The sequence below is a fragment of the Oncorhynchus masou genome, chromosome 25 (genome assembly GCF_036934945.1).
Source record: "Oncorhynchus masou masou isolate Uvic2021 chromosome 25, UVic_Omas_1.1, whole genome shotgun sequence".
Lineage (NCBI taxonomy): Eukaryota > Metazoa > Chordata > Actinopteri > Salmoniformes > Salmonidae > Oncorhynchus > Oncorhynchus masou.
In genome coordinates, this window is record NC_088236.1 from 33,569,174 (window position 1) to 33,592,064 (window position 22,891).

The 22,891-nt window shown below is 43.5% G+C and overlaps 1 protein-coding gene across 1 annotated transcript in view; it reads right to left on the reverse strand.

Annotated features, from left to right (window-relative positions):
- LOC135514164 (hemicentin-1-like) overlaps positions 1-22,891 on the reverse strand; it is a 74,560-nt gene that overhangs the window by 24,503 nt on the left and 27,166 nt on the right. The window contains exons 14-31 of the mRNA XM_064937417.1: positions 20,714-20,827; positions 20,410-20,568; positions 20,017-20,211; positions 18,846-18,941; positions 18,542-18,669; positions 18,306-18,450; positions 17,869-17,981; positions 17,159-17,318; positions 16,801-16,960; positions 15,018-15,145; positions 14,636-14,887; positions 11,303-11,386; positions 3,891-4,082; positions 2,229-2,359; positions 1,134-1,281; positions 752-878; positions 488-645; positions 44-322 (exon numbers count right to left, since the gene is read on the reverse strand). Of these exons, the coding sequence (XP_064793489.1) occupies positions 44-322; positions 488-645; positions 752-878; positions 1,134-1,281; positions 2,229-2,359; positions 3,891-4,082; positions 11,303-11,386; positions 14,636-14,887; positions 15,018-15,145; positions 16,801-16,960; positions 17,159-17,318; positions 17,869-17,981; positions 18,306-18,450; positions 18,542-18,669; positions 18,846-18,941; positions 20,017-20,211; positions 20,410-20,568; positions 20,714-20,827 (2,769 nt within the window). The remainder of the gene's footprint in view (positions 1-43; positions 323-487; positions 646-751; positions 879-1,133; positions 1,282-2,228; positions 2,360-3,890; positions 4,083-11,302; positions 11,387-14,635; positions 14,888-15,017; positions 15,146-16,800; positions 16,961-17,158; positions 17,319-17,868; positions 17,982-18,305; positions 18,451-18,541; positions 18,670-18,845; positions 18,942-20,016; positions 20,212-20,409; positions 20,569-20,713; positions 20,828-22,891) is intronic.

Genomic DNA, 22,891 nt, shown 5'->3' on the forward strand with positions numbered 1-22,891 from the left:
TCTGTACACTAGAATCAACCCTCTCCCTGTCTGGTTAACTTACCAAGCACACTGAGTGAGTAGTGTTTGAGAGTGGTGCCTGCAGGGTTTGAGGCTCGGCAGGTGTAGATACCAGCACTGTCTCCATGTGCTGTCCCCAGCCGCAGCGCCTGCCCACCCCGGGTGTAGGTGAGCTGGGCACTGGACACAATGGGCTGTTTGTCCTTCAGCCAGGTGATACTGGGCATGGGAAAACCTTCTACATCACAAGGCAGAACGGTGGGGAAACCCAACACCACAGACACCTCTGAGGTCTCACTGGGGCCCCTGATGGTGGGGGGAGCTAGAGAAACAGGGGGAGGGAGGGGAGAGTGAGGATAGAGAAAGTAAATCTGCTTCATTGCGGATATAAACTCTACATTGATGAACATAGAGTTTTAATGTGATTTTTGGAAGTTTGCGTTGTATGTGTGAGTTCATTGAGAAGGAGACATGAGAGAAGGGATACCTAGCACTATGAGTCTGAACTGGCGCATCTGTGTCCCAGCGCTGTTACTGGCCAGACACTGGTACAAGCCCTGGTCCCTCAGTCTGACTGTCTTCACCTTCATCACCTGGCCCTGCTCATGGAACTCCACATGGGGGTCACCATCCTTGGAAAGCACCCTGGAGAGGAGGAATAGGGATCAATACACCAAAGCCTGATTGTGTACTGATTAATCCCCACACAAAATCTGATATCAAACTCATACAACTATAATGGAATACTCACTCTCCATCCCGGCTCCATTCTACTTTGGGGGCTGGGTGCCCACCGACCCAACACTGGACCTCCACCTCCTGTCCAGCAACCACTGACAGGTCTTGTACCCTGGACGTCCCCGAGATTACTGGTGGGGCTAACACACAGACAGACAGACAGACAGACAGACAGACAGACAGACAGACAGACAGACAGACAGACAGACAGACAGACAGACAGACAGACAGACAGACAGACAGACAGACAGACAGACACACAATTAGGCTGAAGAAAGCATACAACTCTGCCTTGGACCTGTAATGCCTGCTTGTTTACTTTCCTTAAACTTAAAATGTAAAATCAATGGGAGCGGTAGGACCACAACTTGATTTGAAGCACTATGAAGGATCACCTTGTACTACAATGTTGTAGTTCCTTCGGGCCTGCCCAGCTGTGTTACTAGCTGTGCAGGTGAACTGGCCACCATGCTCTTCCTGGACCCGGTAGATCCTCAAAAGTCTCTTCCCATTCTGAAGGTACACTCCAAGGGAGTCCACCACCTATACACATAATTAGTGCTTGTTACTGTATGATAAATATTGGACTGTGATAAACTAAATTACCACTTGGTGTCACTGTGTTGCTAGATACAAATAACATGATTGTCATTGACAGTTAGCAGTAGACGTATCCCAGCTAACAACAAACATTCCCACAACTTTAGAAAATGTTTCCTTATGAGTCTCATTAGGTCATTAAATAACATTTCCATAGGAATGTTCCCGTGATGTGCAAGGAATGTTTCCAAGAGACCATTTCCTTAATGTCAAATAGAACTTACCAAGAACATGGTTACCATGTTAGATATTAATGCTCTAGACACATTGCAAGAACATTCAAGTGTCCAGTTTTCTGTGGGTTCTGAGAATATTCCATCAAAGTCCCACCAAACATACACAGAACATGGGCCTTGATTGGCTCTGCAAAAGTAACAAGATGTGATGTGTAATGATTGTTTTTGGGCACGTGTGTAGAACATTAATATCTTACATTCTGAGAACATGGCAACCATGTTCTGTGTATTTTTGATGTAACGTTGATGGAATATTCTCCTAACCCTCAGAAAACTGGACCCAGGAATGTTGTATATTCTGAGAACATTGAAACCATGTTCTATGTATGTTTGGTGGGACATTGATGGAATATTGTCCTAACATTCAGGAAACTGGACTCATGAATGTTCTTGCAATGTGCAATAAAACGCGTCTAGAACATGAATTAAAACATGCTAAAAAGGTTCTCAGAAGGTTTTAGTTAACATAGATAGAATGTTCCCCTAACTCACGAAAAACTGGACACTCAAACATTAGGGGAAGATTACAGGTAACATTACAACAATATTCTCCCGAGAAGTGTTAACTGAGATGGTAACATACAATATACAACCTATACATTACTTTTTAGTGTTTTTTAAGAAGCTTATTTGAATGACTGGTAGGTGGCTCACATTATGTCCGTCTTTAGTCCAGTTGATTGTGGGGGAGGGGATACCAAAGGCATCACAGCCGAGAGTGAGGGGCTGCTTCAGGGTGACAGTCAGGTTCAGGGGCTGTCCATCATCCTGTATCTCGGGGGGAACTGGAGGAGTACAGGAGACAGACATCGTCTGGAAGTCACCTTATTAACACATTTGTGACTAGTTTCAGTAAACTAGGCGAATGTCGCGGGTCACTACTTCACAGGAGAGCCATTTGAACGTCAACAAATGTATTTTTGGCAGAAATGCCTTCTGGAACATGTGAACTTTCATGTGCCCTTAATAAAATACTTGTATGCCGTCTGTAAATACAAATAAGATTGTTAAATTACGAGCCTAGTTGGTTTAGCCACAGAAAAAAAAGAGGCAACCTTCCCGCTAGCCATGATTGGTAGAGATAATGAGTGGGCTGCACATGCCTAGAGATGAGTTCGGATTAGTCTGCCATATAGCACACTTCAGTCTATTTGAGCTGAACAGTATGTGTAGGTAATCCTGTCTAATGCTGCTTTTTTTATGTATCACGTAGTAGAACTGCATTAGTGTTGCTCTTCACTTTCTGGAAGACCGAGTTTTGAAATCAGTGGAATTAGAGTATGATAGCTAAGGAGATGGAGAAAACACCTGTCTCCGGATTACATCTTCAAATTAACGGCAACCATGGCATCCGTGACAGGGAGAAGCATCCATCTATGGTGTAAATGGGTAAGATAGTCTTGCTCGCTACATTTTCAGATTACACATTTCTAATTTTGACAGAAAGTCATTTTTTATTTCAAGTTAAAGTGTACAGTAAGCTAGCTACCTAACGTTAGCTGGCTGGCTCGCTAGCTAACGTGACGTGTATGATCTTATTAATCGAATCTCAGAGCCATTTGCTTGGCTAGTTATAGCCTAATGTTAGCTAGCTAACATTGAACCTGGTTGGTTAGCTACCTGCAGATTCATGCAAGGTAGTAACATCATGTGTTGGGATTATGGTTCATTGTTTACCTAGCTAGCTAGCTACATGTCTTATTAAAAAAAGACTCCACTATGCATTTCAACAGAATGTCACTGCGACAACTGTTGATAGAATTAGCTGGTAAATTCGCTCTGGCTATCTACCCAGATTTCTCGTCTGAGTGTGCCAGAGTGCAGAATAACTGACAAATGTATTAATGCTCAACATCTAACCAGCTCTGCTAGGGTGAATAAAATGGTCAGTGAGCTGTTCTCTCATTTGTGTCTGGAAATAGCTAGCAAGCTAGCCAACGTTAGCCAGGTAGCTTGGGTGCTTGACTATTGTCGTTAGGAAAGAATGCTCGGATCAATGTTTAAAGAGATGGGTTAGGCGAAAGCTTAAGAGGGTGTGAATGATACTGAATGGGTGTAGATAAAGAAGAACTCTCCAATAGTAGTACCAAAACATTCAAAGGCCATTTTCTCAAAAGTGAGGTTACAAGTTTATTATTTATTAATTAACTTTCAAAGCATAATTACTCTCACCTTGTTCCTCAAATGCAGTGTATAATATACCATTTTGTAGCTCGAATTTTGCTAGATAAGACCGAATCAAGGTGGTTGGTCACATTTTATTGTTATCTGAACAAACATCAGGTCTGTATAAAGATCGAGTTTATGAGGTCTCACCATTCACTTTCAGCCGTGTCTTCCGCTCAACAGAGCCTGCATCATTGCTGGCCACACACTTGAAGTCCCCGCTGTGACTGGCAGATGCAGAGCCAATCACAAGAGAGCCATCTTCTGCCACAGAGAACTCTGATTGGTCAGGGAATATCCCAAGACCGTTCTTGAACCAGCGGACCTTTGGAAAGGGTGAGCCTGCGGGTGTAGAGAGAACAGAGAGGTGGTGTGTGTAGTGTTGTAAGGAGGTCTGAGGAGGGATTTATCGATCATAACTGACAGAAACAAAAGTTACTTCTGTCCCTGTACTCCCCCACAGGAGGGCTGAATGGGCAAGTGTCCCAGACTGGAAAAAGCGGGCCCTATATTTATCTGTTGGACAGCAGGACAGCAGGGGAAACATTGCCAAATTGTTACTGAGACTGAGAGGCCTATTGGTCCATGGGCTAGGATACTTCAAGGCTAGAAAGCAGTACACAAAAGCCAAACACAATATATTGGTAGATGCCTGATTTAAAGTACTGGTGTCATGATTTACTACCAAAATCATAGGTGAGGATCCTGGGCAGTAAGAATAGTGGTTGGGCCAGTAGTTCAAAGCCTGGATGTGATGTATCGGTGACTGAAACAGATGTGTTTGGAGCTTTACAATGGGGAAAAGGGCCGGGAGCAGAGAAAGGGGTCTGGGATGGAGTTAGTGGTGGAGCAGGGGACTGAATGTTGTTTGATGGGCACACCATTACCCCATATAAGCCAGTCTGAGGTATCTCTTACATAAGAAGGACAGGACATACATACAGTTGGAAGTCGGAAGTTTACATACATTTAGGTTGGAGTCATTAAAACTCATTTTTCAACTACTCCACAAATGTCGTGTTAACAAACAATAGTTTTGGCAAATCGGTTAGGACATTTTCATTGTGCATGACACAAATCATTTTTCCAAAAATTGTTTACAGACGTTCTGTCTCCTAGAGATGAACATACTGTGGTGCGAAAAGTGCAAATAAATCCCAGAACAACAGAAAAGGACCTTGTGAAGATGCTGGAGAAAACAGGTACAAAAGTATCTATATCCACAGTAAAATGAGTCCTATATCGACATAACCTGAAAGGCCGCTCAGCAAGGAAGAAGCCTGACTACGGTTTGCAACTGCACATGGGGACAAAGATCGTAATTTTTTAAGAAATGTCCTCTGGTCTGATGAAACAAAAATAGAACTGTTTGGCCATAATGACCATCGTTATGTTTGGAGGATAAAGGGGGATGCTTGCAAGCCGAAGAAGTTAAAGCTTGCTCGCAAATGGGTCTTCCAAATGGACGATGACCCCAAGCATACTTCCAAAGTTGTGGCAAAATGGTTTAAGTACAACAAAGTCAAGGTATTGGAGTGGTCATCACAAAGCCCTGACCTCAATTCCTATGGAAAATTTGTGGGCAAAACCGAAAAAGCGAGTTTGCGAGCAAGGAGGCCTACAAACCTGACTCAGGTACACCAGCTCTGTCAGGAAGAATGGGCCAAAATTCACCCAACTTATTCTGGGAAGCTTGTGGAAGGCTACCCGAAACGTTTGACCCAAGTGAAACAATTTATAGACAATGTTACCAAATACTAATTGAATGTTTGTAAACTTCTTACCCACTGGGAATGTGATGAAAGAAATAAAAGCTGAAATAAATAATTATCTCTACTATTATTCTGATAAAGTGGTGATCCTAACTGATTAAATGTCAGGAATTGTGAAATACTGAGTTTAAATGTATTTGGCTAAGGTGTATGTAAACTTCCGACTTCAACTGTAGGTGTGTGGACATCCAGTACAGCTTTTTGCATTAAGAGCAGAGAATGAAGAAAACCCCTGTACCATCTCTATTTACAGAACATATCCAAACACCAGAGAGAGAGGAGGCTGTACTGGAAAATAAACACATATTTCATCCCCCGTCCAAAAATACTAAACTCAGGGGACAAAGAGGAACCACAGAGAGGAACCAAAGGTAATGTTATCACCCAGTCCCACGCAGAGCACATGTTTACACTTTAGAACACTGACTCAATTATATTATCTCATTGCTGTGAGAAAATGCATACAGATGTTCTGTGTAAAAGTAAAAACATCTCATTAAAACCTGTTTCTTGTACTTATCTGCAGGGTCCACTACATTTCATTCAATTGTCTCTTCCATGTGTTTTTTAAACAAGTACTTGTCTTCCACTATTATTGGGCATTAAGTGTTCCTGTTGGTAAAAAAATAATAACTTCCTGATGTTAGAATCTCCTTTCACCTTCCCATTCAACATCCATGCAGACAGACACATTTATATGAAACAATGGGTGATGAACAAGCTATTGTTTCCTAGTTTCCTTGGCCAGGCTCCTAGTGCTGCTGCCTAGAGCTGTGACCATCTCTGCGAGGAACCCTTAACAGGTCCTACTAGTCACCCCAAACAATTCCAAACAGGTACCCAAAAGTACCTAAAATAACCCAAAAGTACCCAAAACAAACACAAACAACAAAAAATAACCCAAACCACCCCAAAACAGGTAACCTAACAACCCAAAAGTCTCAGAAATAACCCCCCAAAGTACACAAAACAACCACAAAAAAACACAAACAGGTACCCGAAAGAACCCAAAAGTACTTAAAAGAACCACAAACTGGTAGACAAAACAACACAAAACAACCCAAATGATCAGTTCAGGTTCACGTTTCAGTTTGGTATGTGATATATTGGGTTCAGGTCAGGATTCTATATCGTCAGTATAGCAGAAATAGCAAAAGCAAAGTACAGTATGACTGAAATAGTAGATATTGGCAAAAACAAGCTGCACTACATATACAAAAGTAGGTGGACTCCACTTCAAATTAGTGGATTCGGCTACTTCAGCCACACCCATTGCTGACAGGTGTATAAATCCATAGACAAACATTGACAGTAGAATGGCCTTACTGAGGAGCTCAGTGACTTTCAACATGGCACCGTCAAAGGATGCCACCTTTCCAACAAGTCAGTACGTCAAATGTCTGTCCTCCATAATCCTACAGGATCGGTGTCCCGACCTTGGGACGGTTGAGCTAACATAGGCTAATGTGATTAGCATGAGGTTGTAAGAAACCCCCAAAATTCCCAGGACATAGACATATCTGATATGGCAGAAAGCTTACATTGTTGTTAATCTAACTGCACTGTCCAATTTACAGTAGCTATTACAGTGAAATAATACCATGCTATTGTTTGGGGAGAGCTCACAATTATGATCATGAAAATGTATGAATAAACCAATTAGGCACATTTGGGCAGTCTTGAAACAACATTTTGAATGGAAATGCAATGGTTCATTGAATCAGTCTAAAACTTTGCCCATACACTGCTGTTATCTCGTGGCCAAAGTCTAAATTGTTCCTGGGCTAGAATAATTCATTATGGCCTTTCTCTTGCATTTCAAAGACGATAGTACAATGAAAAACAATTAAACGCATGTTTTTTTCTATGTATTATCTTTTACCAGATCTAATGTGTTATATTCTCCTACATTAATTTCACATTTCCACAAACGTCAAAGTGTTTCCTTGGTAATGGTATCAAGACTATCAAGACTATGCAAATTCTTGCTTCCGGTCCTGAGCTACAGGCAACTAGATTTGAGTATGTCATTTTAGGCAAAAATTTAAGAAAAGGGGGCTAATCCTTAAGATGATGATTTTGGAATGAGATGTTCAACGAGCAGGTGTCACACACTTTTGGTCATGTAGTGTATGAACGTGTGGATATAATTATTTGCCTACTCTGGTAAATGTGTATGTGAGTAAGTGCAGATATTTGTGTGTGTGGTTCAGGGACAGGGTTGGGGTCAATTCAGTTTCAGTTCAGTCAATTGACCCTTCGCTAAATCAAGTCCCAGAATTTTGGGTCCAACACCTCGGACAAGCTCACGTTTCAAGCACATGAAAGCCAATGAGACCTATGACAAAACAGAGTTTTCATAGAAAACGTAGCTCAATTGATTAAATGTCTAAATAACAGTGAATGCACCAGGCGTACTTGCTATTGTGATTCCTGAAATGCAGAGGCTGTTGGAGTATTTTTTGAATCCGGAATTGACCACCAAAAATTGCTAATGCTAGCTATCTCTCTAGCTGGTTTATATAACTTGTTTTCTCAAAATGTATGTTATCAGGATACAACTAGAGCAAACTAGTTAGGTCCATAAGTAGTTAGTAGCAGATTTGACTGCATGACATTGCATTCAGAGCCATCTAGTTGCTAGCCACACTACAAACTTAATTGTACCAGGTTCCTGTGAAGCAATTTTAATGACAGTCCACCACAACATACCCGATAGTCTCCAGATTAGCAAGGGGTAGTCTGTGTTTAATTTTGTTGTGTAAAAACACAATTTGAGATCATTGTGAGGGGTTTTTTCCTGTAGTTTGAATGCTCTGTGTATTACTCTGGGTACGAAATAGATAAGGTCAGTGTGTTATCACAGGATGATAGCCTAGCTTTTTCTCTGAGTCGATAGAGCTATTACTTGAGCCAATAGAGCTTGCCAGCTTGTCGTCCCAAAAACCAGAAACGAGTTACATCTGGTTCATTCAGCCATTCCCATGGGGGAAATGATGGGGAAAAAATTGAGTTTTGGGATAAACTGCGAAAATAAGGTCTGAGATTAACACAGGCTTAGAAGATGTTATATGTATTGTTCTATGACAGGGTTCCCCAGGGTTTTATTTACCCCCTCAAACATTTTCTGAGTAAAAATAAAAGAAAATGTGTATGCAGAATTTTTATTGTTGGGACATAAAAGTCTCTAAAAAACCCCACCAGGAAATCAACTCAATGTGATTTTAATTTAAGAAGTAAGTACTCCCAAGTACTCCCACGCACAATAGAGAGACACAGCATGATCAATGTTTGAAATGATTATATATCGGGTAAACATTATATATTTTTGGGCTTCTTGTGGTCAATTTGCAGTGTACAAATGATTTGTAATTATGTTCCGGCCCCCCCACCATCCGCTCAATCATTTTTTTTGCCATTGGTCAGAGATCATTTTTGTAAAGTTTTACATCAATTTTTTTGCAATTCTATACATTTTGCAATAGGGTAGAGAGACATTTTTGCAGTTTTGAAGCTAATTTCCTGCAATCAAACACATTTTTGTAATGACGTATGCCAGTTAATATGATATCTAAGTGAGAATGACTAACAAAATCAATCGGGGCCTCTGGGCACGTGCCCTGCGTGCCCGGTCAGTATTCGGTCATGATTACTTCAATCAACTAACTACCAATCAAAAATTGTTAGCTGACATGGTTAATTCAATGACTGTCAGTGACTGACATAACAAGGGAAAGCGTCTGATACACAACCACATTTCTAAATTGTAACTGGTGTATTCTACTATTCTTACTCGCAGTAGTAAGTTGAGACCACGAATGAGTTCCATTTTCGGTCGGGGACCGTCACGAACCAGCCCTGGAACCAGCCCTGAATATCAGTCAGTCAACTTTCTAAATTATGAAGCCTTTATGTGCTTGTTTTGATCACATACATGCTTCAAAATGCACAAACAGTGATGTTAGCCGATGAAGATTATCTCATAGAATAAAACGTAGAAACTCTCCTAAGTCTGTGTTTACCACAGGCCTTATTTTCAGGCATTTATCCAAACCCCACCCCCAAAAAACATTAATTTTCCGTATGCAGAGTTAGTGCCTACAAAAAGACGACATTACTATTGTTCTCTGTAGACCGCTCCGTTCATGGCAGGAGACCAGGATTGTGTCACAGTTTACAGGTAATGTCACTGATGATGTTTGAGGGACCTGGATTATCTCTAATGTGTAATCAAATGGGTCCCTATAGCCTGTAGAGGTGAACCAGCCCAATCAAGCAAGCCATTATTGACCTGTCTGAAACATGAACCTGAATTTATAATTTGGGTGGTTTAGTGTTGTTTTGGCTGCCCGTTTGTAGTTCTTTTGGATGATTTGGGGTACCTGTTTGTGGTTGTTTTTGCTGTTTTGTGTACTTTTGGGCTGTTTGGAGTTCCTGTTTGGGATTGTTTTGGGTTGTTTTGCATATGTTGGAATTGTTTTGAGTACCTTTGGGATCTTTTGGGTACTTTTGGAGCGCTTGCGGTACTTTTCGGTTGTTTTGGGTACTTGTTTATGGTTGTTTGAGGTTGTTTTGGGTGCTTTTGGGTTGTTTACTGAATGTTGTTTTTCGTGGGGTTACTTATGGGTACCTTTGGGTTCTTTTGAGTTGTTTTGGGTTGTATTGGGTACGTTTGGGTTGTCTTTGGGTTACCTGTTTGGGGTTGTTTAGGGTACTTTTGGGTTGTTTAGGGTACCTTGGGGTTCTTTTGGGTACTTTAAGGTTCTTTCAGGTTCATGTTTGGGGTTGTTTGTTTTTTGGGGGATTGTTTGGGGTTGTTTTGAGTTCTTTGGGGTGTTACCCTGTAATGGTAACAGTGTAGCTGCCTGTCTAAGCTCTACAAGGAGGGCCAGTGGAGCCAGCCTACTCAGTAGAGGAGTACCCCAGATATCTCTGTCTATTATCTGCCAGCAGCAGCCTGTAATTAGGAATCCTCTCCCAGCAGGCCCCCTCGCAGAGCGGAGAGGAAAGCAGATGTGGCCCGCTGAGCCACATCTTCAGGCAGAATGATGTTCCAGCTGCTGCTATGTCCGTATTAGCCCACTCCTCACCTTCTCAAACATGCCCGTTACCATACAAACAACTTGATACCGGTGCCATGTGTATATAGCCAAGTTATCATTACTCGTATTTTATTCCTCATATTATTATATTTCTATTATTTCTCTTTTTTTCACTACGCATTAGGAAGGGCCCGGCCCGGCCTGTAAGTAAGCATTTCACTGTTAGTCTACACCTGCATGTGACAAATCACATTTGATTTGAGTTGAGTTGAGTTGAACACCTATTTAAATACCCTGTCAACAAGAAGTTCAATGGGCCCACGCATAAGAACGAATGCTCAAACAAACACACACACACACTTTCTCAGCCATTCTGTGTGCTACCTCCCCCTTCACCAAGATGTTAAAATAGAGACAGAAACAGTATTCAATAGAATGAAAGCACACCATTGGGATATCCGGGGTATTGAAACACACATTTGTTTCCACAGACAAATTAAGCTCTATGGAGAAAGCAGAGCAATGCCTTGAAGGTAGCTAGATAAATCCACACCTTGTCCTACATTTAATAAGGAGCTCTGGGAATGATGAAAGAAAACAGTTCCATCCAAACATTACCAGAAAAAGATTCACCACATCTGTTCACTTTGGTCAGGCTGTGTAAATTGTGTATTGTTTCTGACACCAGATGTGTTTCCCTCTATAGCAAATCACCCCGGACAACATACATAAATAAATCTTATCCTACCTTCGGCGGGGCAGGGGATGGTGACCTTGCTGTTAGACACTTTCTCCATGATGGCATCTCCAGGCTCAGCGAAGGACGGGGCCTCTGTGTAAAGGGTAAAGGATAAAGGATATAGCATTAGGACAGCACAGGGAATAAGGCAAAGGGTTTATTTAGCGTCATGGGTTATAAAGGCTACTGTAAATAATATGTGCCAAGGTTAGGTTGAGATTTCTATAAGATATAGGCTTGATTTTAGTGTTAATGTTCAGCTAGAGTAGTATTAGGTAAGACATGAGTGCTAGGGTTAATCCTGGCGGTGGGGTGAAGATGTTGTGCTACTGACCCTGACAATGTGAGTCATGTCTCCTTTGACCCCTACCCACTCATTAACCTCCAGCTTTGACTTCCTCTAATCCTTCCCTCAGCTTAAGCTGACCTCTAAGGTCAAATATCCCCTCAATCAACACCCACTAACCTACTGACCCATGCTCTTGTCAAATAGAATGGAGTTTATAGGGCTGCTTGTTTAAAGGACCTCACGCTGCTTGCTTAGCGAGTACCACTTCCTCCGGATTCAGCTCACACAAAGCTCGAACCCTGGACCTGTGCCTTGTTAGCACACGTGACCACCCTCCTAAAGCGTCTTACCAGTCGGATCCAAGTGAAAAGCTAGCAATTCGCTGGAGCAAGTGGGACATTTCAGGCTGAGGAGTAAGTTGCACACATCCCCAGAGGCGTCATGCCCATGTACTTATAGCCACCTAGCAATTTTATGAAGTTGGCTTTAGCTATTCCAGATATGTTCCCATCTGACAACTTCACAACTGGCTGACAATAAGCTATTTCAGCCTATCAATCAAGTTAGAGTAGTTAGCTTGTCTAACTATCTTAGCTGGCATGCCTACTGGCAAGGTTGTTAGACTTTAGGAAAGCGAGCAGTAACTAAATGTACTGAATAAGACTTACATTCCTTTCAATATTTTACACAGATTTGAGCAAAGATGCAGAGAAGCATATTTAATTTCTTTAAAAAATGAACCACCAGTCAGGAAGATGGAGACAGCTCAAGAGGAATGCTTAGATATGCAGAAAAATAAGCCTAGATTGCAGGAAAAAGGTTTTTTAAAAAAAAGGTAAATTCTCACATTTACAAATGGGGGGCCTAGCCCACCTCCAGACCACCACCCAGCCATAAGGTTCTTTGTGCCCCCTCAGATTTCGGGGGTGCATGACACCCCTGCACATCCCCATGAGCTGCACTTACAGTGTGACCATATGATGCTGCTTCCAGAGAAAGCACCTCCAAAGACGACTGTCCTTGTCTATTCTGTCTTTAACCATATCAGTCCCGAGAGCCCAGCAAAAATTGTCTTTTCATTTATCTGACTTTCATTTATCTGCATGTCCAGCCCTTATATTCAGCCTCACAATGAAGTGTTTTACCATTTGACATAAACAGTTGAAGTCATAGAGAGTTTTTTTACATTTAAAAAATGAAGGTCCGCCAAAGCAAAAACCTGATAAAAATGAATGTATATGAATGTAAGTACAGAACTGGTTTGCTCACAGGGAAATGAATATGACAACTGTCTGGAGGTTGTGTCAGCAACTAAGTGAGCTTGTTACAGCATTATGGACACTATGTCCCATAGGTGTGGACAAGAGTCACATGACTTGGACTCGAGTCACAAACATGATGACTTGCAACTCGACTTTGACTTTTACACCAATGACTCTTGACTTGACTTGGACTTGAGCCTTTTTACTCGACCTGACTTGATACCCTCCCCAAGTCCAAATATTAAAAATGATGCATTTTAAAAAAGTATGCAGCACATCAATTCTTCATTTAACGGATTACAGTTTGAAACAGACAGCAGCCAATCAAATTGTGCCAGCTGAGAAAAAGTTGTGCGCGGCAGTGCAGAGGAACGTCGGCGGGTGAATTCAGATGGAGCCCTTGGAAAGATGACACCCAAAATTATCATTTTCAGATATAAAGACCACACTGTATCAACAAAAAAACTATTTCAATTTGCAAAACATGCGGGAAGAAAATTCCAGACGGAGGCGCAACAATTTCCAACTTTGTTCGACATTTGAAGCTGCACAAAGAATGGCAAGTCATGGCTAATATAGCCGATAGCTATATATTTTATTGCTTTACTAGTGTGTCATGTAGGCTAACGTAACGTTAAATCAATGAGCCTCCACACTGTCAGTCAGTGCGGGAACGTGATCATTGCACCCAAGATTGAGCTACAACTGGCTAGGCAGTTGGTAGCCTAAATCCTGCCTGATGTTACTGCTGTTCCTAAAACCATTGACATACATTAGCCTATTGTAACCACACACAGACAGTGTGTTAAATTTGGGCGATTGTGTACAAGTCTACATTGCCCCACACCCCATAGCGATCCTCGATAGTCAATCACTACTGGGGGGGGGGGGGGTTCTTTCTCATGGCTACCCATGTATTTCCAAGGAAATATAAAGTTTATTTGGAAAGTAATAAATATTTTTAAAAGCATTCATGATTTGCGTATTACTCTTGTTAAAAATTTGAAATGGTATTATGATGCTCTCTTCACCAAATGTGGCTTGTTTAGGACTCAAACTCAAAGTTTAGGACTTGAGACTTGACTCGCGACTTGACAGTCTTGACTTGGGACTTGACTTGACTTGGGACTTGAGTGCTAAGACTTGAGACTTACTTGTGACTTGTAAAACAATGACTTGGTCCGACCTCTGCTATGTCCTGTGATTTCCCATGTAGAAGAACCCCTTACCTTCTAATGGCTCTTGTGTAGCTTGTGAACATCATAGAGCAAAACATGTGCATGTTCATCTCAGCTTTTCATAGATAGTTTGTAGCTCAAACCATTTGGACTCTACAGACGTTTTTCAAAAAAGACCCGGCCCCGGGCCCCTTCGGAGTCCGCTCTTGTCACACAAACACCTCTCTAGCTCAGCCTCCGTTAATCACAGAGACTTGGTATCTACGGATGCAGACTAAATAGACAAATCCAATGGGACAACCCAGAAGCTCAAACTCACAATGTTAAAAAGGGGTTAGAAGTACAAAACATGCCGGCGTTACGATGGGATTCATTGGGTTAAGCTGGGACAGTGTTTCCTCAACGTAAAACGGGAAAATATCTATTTTAGGTATACTGTTACAGTCAGTTCTGTGTGAACCTTTTTCAACACTATTGACAATGACACTATTGTGTATCAGTCTGTGGAAATTGTTCGCGGAGTGCTTGGGCTGATCTGATGAATGGATAAATAAATAGATGTACAGTATATTAGGACAGAAAAGCTGCATCATTGATGAATCCGATTTCTCACCTAGCACCTCCAGTTTGACCTCCATGGTATCCTGTCCAGCAGTGTTCTTGGCCACACAGCTGTAGGTGCCCTGGTCAGTGAGGCTGGCCCTGTGGATTCTGAGGGCTGCAGTGTCACTCGCCCCGACAGGACGTCCGTTGTGGAACCAGCTAATCTCAGGTCTGGGCTCCCCCTGAACCACACATGGCAGAACCACCGTCTGGCCTATCAGCGCCTTCAGCAGGGACGGAGCTGCCTGGATCTTGGGCTTAACTGGGAAACAAGGTTTGTGTCTCATGATATCTATTAGATGCATGGCATCATCTTGAGCAGTGAAGTGAAACAGGCTGTCAGATCTCAAGTTCACATAGCATCTACAAAGTGAGAATCCATAACGAGATACCTTGTATGTGTAAATTGTAGTTGAGCGACACGTTGCCGGCTGGGTTTTCTGCTGAGCAGGTGTAAAGTTTACTATCAATCAGTCGGACATCGGTGATCTTGAGAGAACCAGAAGGCAGCACGGTGAACCTGGACATGGAGAGAGGTCAGAGGTCAGGCTGAGTATAACACTGTTACTCACAGTGGAGTCACACTGTAAATCCTCAACCCTGTTCACGTTTTTGTGAATATGTGTGAGTGTGTGCATGTGTGTATGCTGTACATGCCCGTGTAGTTCTGGCTTTTATAATAGCATTCACATTGCATAATAGTAACTGAACTTCTCAACTGAACTGAAATCCCAGCAGAACTACACCCAGCTGCAGAAATGGATAATATGCACAAATGTAAACAATGCTCTGAGATTTATACGTTTCCCTGCTAAGCAACTAAAATGATATCAATAACATGTTTGGAAATGATCTGGAACCACAAACAGCCCTATATTTCAACACTGCACATGTGGCTAAAACACTCTGCCCTCTTACTGCTTCAAACCCAACCAGTAGCATACATCATAGAAACTGAATGACTGACTCAGCAGCGGTCAGTCTCTACTGAGAAGTAAAGCAGTTCTAAGTTACCTTAATAGAGAGCAGGGAGCTGAGCACAAACTGGAGACATGGACCCAAAATACAGCCTCATCTGTGTATACATGCTGACACAGGCTGACTGGGACAAATTGGGCTTATCAGAGAGGTCTGAGTGCAGCTCCCTAGCCTCCACGACAGACCCAGTGTGGGCTAGCGCTCTTCTACTCTCCAGCTGTGCTAGCTCTCTCTCTCTCTTTCTCACTCTCTCTCTCTCTCTCTCTCTCTCTCTCTCTCTCTCTCTCTCTTCTCTGTTTGCAGCGCTGGGACATGCGGTGGAGGTGGTGGAGAAGAAGAGGGCTATGGCAGCAGACACTCAGAACACCCACTGACTGAGTTATTCAAAACAATCCGTTTCTCCCTGCTCAGACCGGCTGTGCCAAAGGATGGGGGGCAGATAGACTCCTGGATGGAGAGAATGCGTCTGTCCGCTCCAGTGCTGAGGGCTGAAGGGGTTGTTGCTGGAGGTGTGTTATTCTCATCAGACAGCCAGGGCTGGTAAAGAGTAAGGAGAAGACATGCTCTTTTATGGCAGAAGATCCACAGGGGAGCCAAACGTCAAACAGGCTGTACTTTTTTCTCTTCTTCTGTCAGTCTTCTCCCCTACTTCCCGTCAGCACACCCCTCCCCCTCTCCTCCGTCCCTGTCCCCCACTCCTTCCTGGCCCCACATAAGCATCCTCCTTCCACCACTACCACAGCTTTCAACACTGTCACACAGTTCCTCCAGAGACATAGGGACTGGTCATGGCCAGTGGGTTTCACTGTCATCTTTAGTCTGTGCCCTATAGACAGACTCCACCCGACAGTGAAGCCTGTGCTGAGTGACCACAGATTCAGGGATGAGAGAGTCATGTGTAACCATATGTTCTTCCTCAGAGAAGTTGTTCCATACGACTACACACGCGCAACACACAGCCCAGCGCCAGGCAGCTGCCTCTGCCGCTTCAAAAGGCACCACTAAATGCGTTCCAACAGTTAACGGCTGCTTTAGATAGCAGCCGGATTCAATCAGAGTCCCTTGTAAAAGGTTGGTCAGTTAAGTCAGGGGTAAGGTAATCACCTTGGTATGGTGAGAAACTTGCCTTTTATTGCCTATTTACCATTTCACTACATTGTTGCTACATTCTTATGTAACCATGGGTCTTCCTCTTACCAAGCAGTGACTGGAGGGATTGGCTGGCCATTCCTGCTCCATGTGACCAGAGGAGAGGGACTGCCCTGGACCTCACAAGGGAGGATGACCTCAGAGCCCACCTCAGCAGCCATTTTCACCGTGTTCTCCTCACCACTCACACCTACGAGCTTAGGCTTGGCTGAGGGAAAGGGAAACATGATCTTTTTACAGAGGCAGGTCTGCTCTAAAGCATACAACTTTTTGTCATCTAAACATGTCAAATGCCTTATGATTTTCTTTTACACAGTACTTCTTCTATCAATGAAACACTTTGGAGAGAAGCCATTGACACCACGCACTGGACAGCCTTTGCTGTAAGTTAATGTGCAGCCCTTACTGTTGACATTAAGCTTGATCTCACGGCTGGTGTAGCCCACTGCACTGGTGGCTGTGCAAATATATATGCCTGCATCGTCTGCAGTGGGGTTGAGGATATGGAGGAAGCCATCAGGGTCTGACTGGGGGGAGGACCTGTCTCTGGGCAGGGGCTCCCTTCCCTGAGGGAAGAGCAGGCAGATACACACTCAACAGCACTAGGACACATAACTAGGCCAAAGGTTCAATGCCCAAATTCACTTCTGATGCTTGCTATAATTACAGAGCCGAGCCCCCTTCCCAAACTAAACTCTCTCTCAGACACACACACACACACACACACACACACACACACACACACACAGGGTTCTACTTCCCCTTCTTTTTTGAACAGAAAATGGCTTTTGCAGACTCACTTTCACCTGACAAGAATATAAATTTACTTGACTCTAGTGTATTAATCTGAGAATGTATGGAACAAGGCTATGAATAAACTTTCCTTGACACAGGCAGCCTTATAATACATACACAAGTGTTATATTAGTTTAAAGGTTATTTACATGATGTTAGTGGCCATTCATCTTAAGATGGATGGGCTGTGATTGCAATCCCCACTAGATTCCCTTGTGCTAAATTATGTGATTTGTCAAAGGCCATTTGTCACACGTATGATGGAGCCAAAACCATCATTAAAGAAAAAACAGCTTCAGAACAGAAAGCATAGCATCCTACCTTGGACCAGACAACAGTTGGCTTGGGAACTCCACTGGACTCACATGACATGGTGATGGCCACGCCCTCGTTGGCTATGTAGTGGTATGGACCAGCGCTGATCTCTGGGGGCACTGGGAAAGTAGGTCACAAGTACAGCTGTCTACTGAGCATGGACAACAAGGGGAGCAGAATTATCACTGGATTTAGCTCAAATCATCTTCATTACAATTTGTTGATGAACCCTAATCTGGATGTCTGTCATTATTGTCTATGGACCAAATTACTTCATCAAAGCATGCAGTATATGAAACATTCTCTCAACTATAACACTGCAGGGTGCTCAAGTTACAAGTTGCTCAAGATGTTGTATTCCCATACTAATTGTCAGCATATTCCTATGCTAATTAGATGGTCCATAGCCCTTTGACCATTCTGTAAACCATATCTCCTCTCACCATGGACTTCCAAGCTGATTGATGTGTTGACCGACCCAGCTACGTTCACCGCAGTGCAAACATAGATCCCAGCATCCTCTGGGAGTGCCCTCTCTATGTACAGGCTGCCATCGCTCCTCAGGAACTTCCTGCCACTCAGCTGCAGCTAGGGAACAGCAATTGATAATTTTAGGCAATGCTAAACACACATTCTGAGAGATAGTAATGTAGGATTATTCAGGACAGGTCATCCTCACTTGGTTTCCATTGTGGGTCCAGTGTCTCTCTGGCAGGGGTATTCCATCCAATAGCATGCAGGGTATGCTCAGAGACTGACTAATCCCAGTGGTGATGACTGGGGCACCATGTGCCAAAAGAGGGGGCTCTGTTGGACAAAACGGGAGGATATCATTACATGAGCAGACAGACCGAAATACAAAGCAGCAGCTGATCAAATAATGTAGGCTCAAACTGAAACAATTATGGGGAGAGGCAGCAATGGATACGGGTGTTATCTATCAGCAGAGAAAAGTACGACTGAACACAAACACTAGTTCATACCCAGTCCACTGACACTGACTCTGGCCTCAGTCCTGATGGTTCCGAACTGATTCTTGGCCTCACAGACATACAGGCCTTCATCATCCAACCAGACATCTGTGGACAGATGCATAGTTACTCTGATAATACTATTATCATGTTCAAATAAATACAGATTCCACTTATAGGATGGCTTCTCCATGCAAACCTCAGTATGAGACAGATTACGTATGCAAGTAAGGGAATTTAGAATAGAGTGCATACGAGCGAGAATCATTCTAAGAGTTCATCAACTCTGTCTCAATCATCTACAGGCATTCTCTTGGTTTATTTATAATGTCATTATGATTCATTAAAAGAATTATCAATACAATAAGACACAATATAGTACAACTGCCTATACAACATGTCCTAAACAGTATATTTTACTTAGACCACATGATGACAGATGAAAACATGATTACATTGCAAGTGTCTAAATGGCTGATGTCAACTCATGTGAAGAGTAAACGGTGAAAACGAAGTTGTCCAATATGTAGCCTACATATTTGAGACATTAATAAAGAGACCACTGGACTCTCTTTGTTTAAACAATACCGGGTAACGACAGAAACATCTGCTGCCATTTAAGGAAATCAGATCAGTACATAGACACAGATGGGGCCAGTGATGAAAGTCCTCTTCGCCATGCAAATACTACTGTTTCTCCCTCCCCAACAAAAAAGAACCTAGCCTAAAAACATTTAGGATCTGAGCTATGGATAGATATACCAACCACTCTCTGTCTCTCTTCTCTCTGTTTCTCCCCCACTTCCTCCCTCTCTGACCAAAGGCATGGTCCAAAATATATTATATCCACATTATACAGTTGAACTTCACTCACCCCTATCTTGACATAAAAGTCTCTGTCAATTCTCTAAGGCCCTCAAAGAGCCTCAGTTCCCCTCGCTGAGGGAGAAAGGGGAGACGCTCTATTCATTCAGCAGGGCCAGCTTTATCCTGCCCTGAAGTGCTCCACCTCTTCCATGTTTATGAACCTTAAGAATGTCAGCCATGGCAGTCATGCACTTGGTGCCAATGGAGGGCTGGGGTCTCTTTGCTGCCTGCTGTTTTGGTAAGGAACTCATTATTGGGATAGCGGGATAGTGTAATAGTGTAAAGAAGAATAGTGTGAAAGGGACATAAGACTCACCCTGGATCAGGAGATGCCCTGTTTCTAGTTGCACCGTGCCACCACTGCTGTATGCTTCAGAGATGATCGCTCTACCATCCTTTAGACGCCAGGTAACTGTAGGCAAGGGGAAACCCCGGGCAACACAGGGCAGCGTGACATTCTCCCCCACATCCACTGTCATGTCAACTGGAGTTTCTGAGAATAGAGGGGCCGCTGTGGAAGAAAGAGTGGGAGATCAACGGGAAGTTCTCTATAATCAAATACAGTGCATAAAAAAACTACTCTGTTCAAAATACATCCATATTCTGTATTACACATGCTTGGTTTAGATAAAGGATGCAATGTCTTACCATTATTACTGGTTATCTGAAAGTGGCATTAATTCCATAAGCTTAAAATGGCTGCCCTCACCTCCGACCTCCAGGATAACGGTAGCAGACGAGGTTCCCGCAGGGTTACTGGCCACACAGCTGTACTCCCCAGCATCCATCGCCTGCACTCCTCGGATCTGCAGCGTCCCGTGATGCACGTCCTGCTCAGCAAAAGGAACTGAGCCCGCCTGTAGATCACCTGAGAAATGACAAGAAAATGACACACAGACAAAAATTTCGACCTAATGAATGTGATTTATCATAACAGATTAAACAAGTGATTGGATATAATCCTATCTAGTGTACTATTGGCAAAAAAAACCCACAAGTGATCAGTGTTTTACCTTTGGACCATTTGACCAGAGGAAGAGGAACTCCGGTGGCTCGGCACTCCAGAGTCGCATCCCCTCCAACTGCCACCATCACAACCTGTTTCACCGCCCAGATACTGGGTTCCTCTGTGTGGAGGAAGGGTGAACCAAGATAAAGCTTAAATAATAAACATGATCAAAACATTTGTAGTATTATCGACCAAATCGGCAGACATGCTCACAATGCTATACGTGATTAGAATAGCAAATTATTGTCAATTGAATTTTGTCAATTGGGCAGCGGCCCAGACAGGAGATAAAAATAGAAGTATCGCTGTCTGACATTGCACACGCTTTGTACGTCTGCAGAGACGTGACAAGGACAAGAAGGAGCCCAGAGAGAGAGAGACAGTTGAAAGGATGTGATGATGCATCCTGCCAGAGCCAGCTTCATGGTGTCTTACAGATCAGTGTTGTTCAAAATGACACTCCCAGACAAAAGTGAGTATAATACAAGCACACACCAGGGAGAAGCTGCCATGGTCCATCAGTGCTGTGTCCTCTGTCAAGCACTCAATTACAGCAAGGCTAAAAATACATCCTGAGGACTGTCAACCCTGCCCACACAGGGAAGCTATAACCTACTGTGAAAGACGGGGGGAAATGCCACTGTCAATCTAAGCTCTCCTCACAGCTAGACAACATAGCCCAAACACGATGGATCAGGTAGACATTCATTCAAACAGCACTCAACAAACGTTTTCTCACAGAAACCATTCAAAAGTGACCCTACTCTGAACTGAAAATACACTGCTCAAAAAATAAAGGGAACACTAAAATAACACATCCTAGATCTGAATGAACAAAATATTTTTATTAAATACTGTGGTGCTTGCCTACGGAGCTGTGAGGGGAACGGCACCGCAGTACCTCCAGGCTCTGATCAGGCCCTACACCCAAGCAAGGGCACTGCGTTCATCCACCTCTGGCCTGCTCGCCTCCCTACCACTGAGGAAGTACAGTTCCCGCTCAGCCCAGTCAAAACTGTTCGCTGCTCTGGCCCCCCAATGGTGGAACAAACTCCCTCACGACGCCAGGACAGCGGATCACCACCTTCCGGAGACACCTGAAACCCCACCTCTTCAAGGAATACCTAGGATAGGATAAGTAATCCTTCTCACCCCCTCCCCTCCCCCTTAATGATTTAGATGCACTATTGTAAAGTGGCTGTTCCACTGGATGTCAGAAGGTGAATTCACCAATTTGTAAGTCGCTCTGGATAAGAGCGTCTGCTAAATGACTTAAATGTAATGTAAATGTCTTTACATAGTTGAATGTGCTGACAACAAAATCACACAAAAAATTATCAATGGAAATCAAATTTATCAACCCATTGAGGTCTGGATTTGGACTGACACTCAAAATTAAAGTGGAAAACCACACTACAGGCTGATCCAACTTTGATGTAATGTCCTTAAAACGAGTCAAAATGAGGCTCAGTAGTGTGTGTGGCCTCCACGTGCCTGTATGACCTCCCAACAATGCCTGGGCATGCTCCTGATGAGGTGGCGGATGGTCTCCTGAGGGATCTCCTCCCAGACCTGGACTAAAGTATCCGCCAACTCCTGGACAGTCTGTGGTGCAACGTGGCATTGGTGGATGGAGCGAGACATGATGTCTAGCATAGTCTTGCATTAGGAGGAACCCAGGGCCAACCGCACCAGCATATGGTCTCACAAGGGGTCTGAGGAAATCATCTCGGTACCTAATGGCAATCAGGCTACCTCTGGCGAGCACATGGAGGGCTGTGCGGCCCCCCAAAGAAATGCCACCCCACACCATGACTGACCCACCGCCAAACCGGTCATGCTGGAGGATGTTGCAGGCAGCAGAACGTTCTCCACGGCATCTCCAGACTCTGCCACGTCTGTCACATGTGCTTAGTGTGAACCTGCTTTCATCTGTGAAGAGCACTGGGCGCCAGTGGTGAATTTGCCAATCTTGGTGTTCTCTGGTAAATGCCAAACGTCCTGCACGGTGTTGGGCTGTAAGCACAACCCCCACCTGTGGACGTCGGGCCCTCATACCACCCTCATGGAGTCTGTATCTGACCGTTTGAGCAGACACATGCACATTTGTGGCCTGCTGGAGGTCATTTTGCAGGGCTCTGGCAGTGCTCCTCCTGCTCCTCCTTGCACAAAGGCGGAGGTA